The 3,932-nt window shown below is 39.2% G+C and overlaps 1 protein-coding gene across 1 annotated transcript; it reads right to left on the reverse strand.

Annotated features, from left to right (window-relative positions):
* LOC123600850 (olfactory receptor 145-like) lies at positions 1–939 on the reverse strand. The gene has a single exon (XM_045483280.1). It carries the CDS (start codon positions 928–930, stop codon positions 1–3), a length of 930 nt encoding a protein of 309 aa, XP_045339236.1. The 5' UTR covers positions 931–939.
* Between the last annotated feature and the right edge of the window lie 2,993 nt (positions 940–3,932).

Here is a 3,932-nt window from a genome sequence, read left to right on the forward strand (position 1 = left end):
TCAAAACCTTCTACTTAGAGTTTTTCTCAAAGCAAATTTAACATCTTTGTTTCTCAAGCTGTAAACTAAAGGGTTCATCATGGGAACTGTATTGGTGTAAAAGATAGATGATATTTTTCCCTCATCCATAGACCCAGCAGAAGATGGTTTAAGATACATAAATGCACCTGATCCAAAGAACAAGGAAACAGCAATTATGTGGGAACTGCAGGTGCTGAACGCTTTGGACCTGCCCTCAGTGGAACTGATGTGGAGGATGCTGGAAAGGATGCAACCATAAGACACAAAGATGGTGACACTGGGCACAATGATGTTGATGCCCACCACGATGAAAACCACCAGTTCATTCACGTAGGTGCTTGTGCAGGAGAGCTGGAGAAGGGGGAGGATGTCACACAAATAATGGTTGATGGTGTTTGCATCACAGAAGGTCAGTCTCAGCATGCTTCCTGTGTGAGCCACAGCACCCGAAAATGCCATCAAATATGAACCAAGCATAAGGCTGGAACACACTTTAGGGCACATGACAACATTATACAAAAGTGGGTTACAGATGGCCACATAGCGATCATAGGCCATTGATGTCAACACATAGCATTCAGAAATAGCAAAAAAACAGAAAAAGTAAAGCTGGGTCATGCACCCCCTGTAGGAGATAATATTTTTCTTTGATACAAAGTTAGTTAGCATTTTGGGTGTAAACACAGAAGAATAACAGAAATCTATGAAGGACAAATTGAAGAGAAAAAAGTACATTGGAGTATGTAGGTGTGAATTCAGCCCAATTAGAGTTATCAAGCCCAAATTTCCCAACACAGTGACCACATACATGACTAGAAACAGGCAGAACAGAGGGAGCTGGAGATCTGGTAGGTCTGTTAGCCCCACCAGAATGAATGCAGCCACAAAAGAACTGTTTCCAGGAGCCATTCTTCTTTCCCTAAGGGGATCTGTGAGCACAGAAAAATAGGGTTACATTAGGAAACAACTCAGCTCTTCATGCAAGATCTTGTACTAAAGAGAGTGTGTACAATGGGAAAGTCTGAGACTAGCCCAACCTGGACCCATACAATCTATCTTTACCACTTATCATGATACTGAGGGATACTGAGTCTCCCTTTATAGCAAAGGGCATCACAAACTTAGCTTAGAGAGGCAAGTACAGTGAACTTGACCTCTAGAAACATGACTGCTGGAAAAACCAAGGGTGAAAGGAGAAGTTGAGAGTAGGACAGAATCGCCCTTCTCTGATCTCACCATTTCTTCATTCACTTGACCCTCTCCTCACCAGTAAGATTAGAAACAGAATCCTTAGGAACTCAAATGCAGATTGGCCTCAAATGCAGACTGTACATGATGGAGTGAGAATTAAGAACAGTTTCTAATCCAAATAAGGGACGAGCATCTAGGGGAGGTTGAGTTACTACCCCATGTCAAAGAGAAAAAGCCATAAATCCAGAAGAATGAGAGTCCCATCTATAGAGAGAGAGCTTACTGAGATACTGTATCCCCTACATCCCCTGATCTCTGAACATTGTCTTATCTCCCTCGAACACATTCTCCTGCCAGCTTCACCTGAATATCAATACTGCACAAAGTGGGAAAGACAGTGATATATCTCAGGTCTCTGAACTTCCATCTCAAAGCAAGGAATGTGTTATTACAAATGGGATTCTGATACTCACACTCCTTAGGCCAGAAAACTTCAGTGTTCCCTTGTCCTTTATATTCACCCCCGTGGTCGTTAGAAAGGCAATTTCAGGCTCTGAGGCTCTGGTTCTAAGAGGATTCAGCCCAGACTTAAATTCATATATACCCTTAAAATCTTTCTGATCCTAATTTCTGACTATGACTTTGAGTCCTCTTAAGAAGCAGAGAAAAATAAAGCCTTTGTTATTATCCTCACATTTGCTGCTTGATTGGACATAGAGTTAAAATGAGTTTAAGGATATAGTGCGCTTGGTTATAAACAGGGTAGAGCCTTGCTCAGTCTTTTCCTCAGAGAATAGATTTTATGTGTAAAGGAATAAGGAGATTGTGTACCCTGGGCCATGATATGTCTTTAGTTCCTTAGGGACTCAGTATTTCACTCATTTGCACTTCACTCCAGGGATTGTACATCTCCCCCATACCTTCATCTCTGAAGGGAAATCTACTGTGTTGTTTCATTTCACCTTTGTCCCCATATCCTAAATGGAAACTTTTTCTGCAAGGGTTCTGCCTCTAGGCTTCCTTATTTCTTGATCTCAAATTTTTCATATTGCAATAACTCAGTTGTCTTCTCTTCTGCAATATCTCTAAAATGATTTGTGGTAACACATATTCCTTCTGAAGTTTATACTTTAATCGCCCACTGGAAATTTTTACTTGACTATCCTGCTTACTACCATTCTAGGCAATATTTAAGTAACTGGGGTTATCAATTTCTTTGCAACATAGAAAAGAGTAGGAGCTATGGAGTTAGAGGGTATGTGTATGAATGCTATCTTCCTACTTCCACTCTTACTAACAATAATACCTGGGGCAAGTTACTTAATTTCTGTTCATTGTAAAATAAGAATGATAAAAACAGCATCGCTTTCACTGTGTTATGGTGATAATGAAATTTTTATTTTATGTTTTTAAAGTTTTTATTTAAATTCCAGTTAACATCCAGTGCAATATTAGTTCCAGGTGCACAATATAGTGATTTAACAATTCCATACAACACTGGGTGCTCTTCAGGACAAGTGCATGCCTTAATCCCCATCACCTATTTAACCCATCCCCTCCCAAAAAGGGGCTCCTGGTTGACTCTGTCGAAGGAGTGGAGAAGCAAGCTACTCTTGATCTTGGGGTCATGAGTTCGAGCCCCATGTGGGGTGTAAAGATTACTTAAATAAAAAAAATCCTCCCACCCACCTTCCCTCTGGTGACCATCAATTTGTTCTCTGTAGTTATGAGTCTGTTTCTTGGTTTGCCTCTCTCTCTCTCTCTCTGTCTTTATTAATATGATTATAACAGTGCCTGGAATATAATAATAGTCAAAAACTCTCTCTCTCTTTATTACTATGGTTATAACAGTGCTTGGAATATAATAATAATCAAAAAATGTCAGTTGTCATTATTTATGTTCTCATGAATACATCATAATATTCATCAGACTTTTTTTTTTTTTTTTTTTTTTTTTTTTTTACTTAACTCTCATGTTCTCCTATAAACCTTAAGTTCTTTTGTTTGCTCCTAGGGTTAAGATCAGTACAGAATACATGGAAGAAATTCAATAAGTATTTCTGAAAATCATGTGGTTCTTTGGTTGTGAACCTTCAGGAAACATTCCACATTTATCACATGCTAAGCAATAGTGTATACACTCACAATGACCTCCACCCTGTCCCTCAGCCACCACACAAACTCTTAGATTTTAACTGAACTGTACTGTTGACCTGTAGTAACTCTTATTATTCTAGACTTTTCCCATGTAATTCCTCTTATATAGCCATGCACACTGCTGCTAGAATAAACTGAAAGCAAAGCTCTGTCCCTCCTTAGTTTAAGAACTTTCAGTGGTTTGGGGGCACCTGAGTGGCTCAGTCAGTTGAGCGTCTGACTTCGGCTCAGGTCATGATCTCACAGCTTGTGAGTTCAAGCCCTGCATCAGGCTCTGTGCTGACAGCTCAGAGCCAGGAGCTGGCTTCAGATTCTGTGTCTCCCTCTCTCTCTGCCACTAAACCACTCGCATTCTGCCTCTGTCTCTCTCAAAAATAAATAAACATTAAAAACATTTTTTTAAATCAATAAAAATTAAAAAAAAAGAACTTTCAGTGGTTTTCCATTACCCATTGGGCAACTGAAATTTTGTAATAAAAGTAAAAGTCTCAAAATTATGATTCAATCTTGGATAAAATTAAAGAAGAAATTGAGTCAGAGTTATATTTTATAGGAAGATTTGA

Source organism: Leopardus geoffroyi, chromosome D1 (assembly GCF_018350155.1).
Source record: "Leopardus geoffroyi isolate Oge1 chromosome D1, O.geoffroyi_Oge1_pat1.0, whole genome shotgun sequence".
Classification (NCBI taxonomy): Eukaryota; Metazoa; Chordata; class Mammalia; order Carnivora; family Felidae; genus Leopardus; species Leopardus geoffroyi.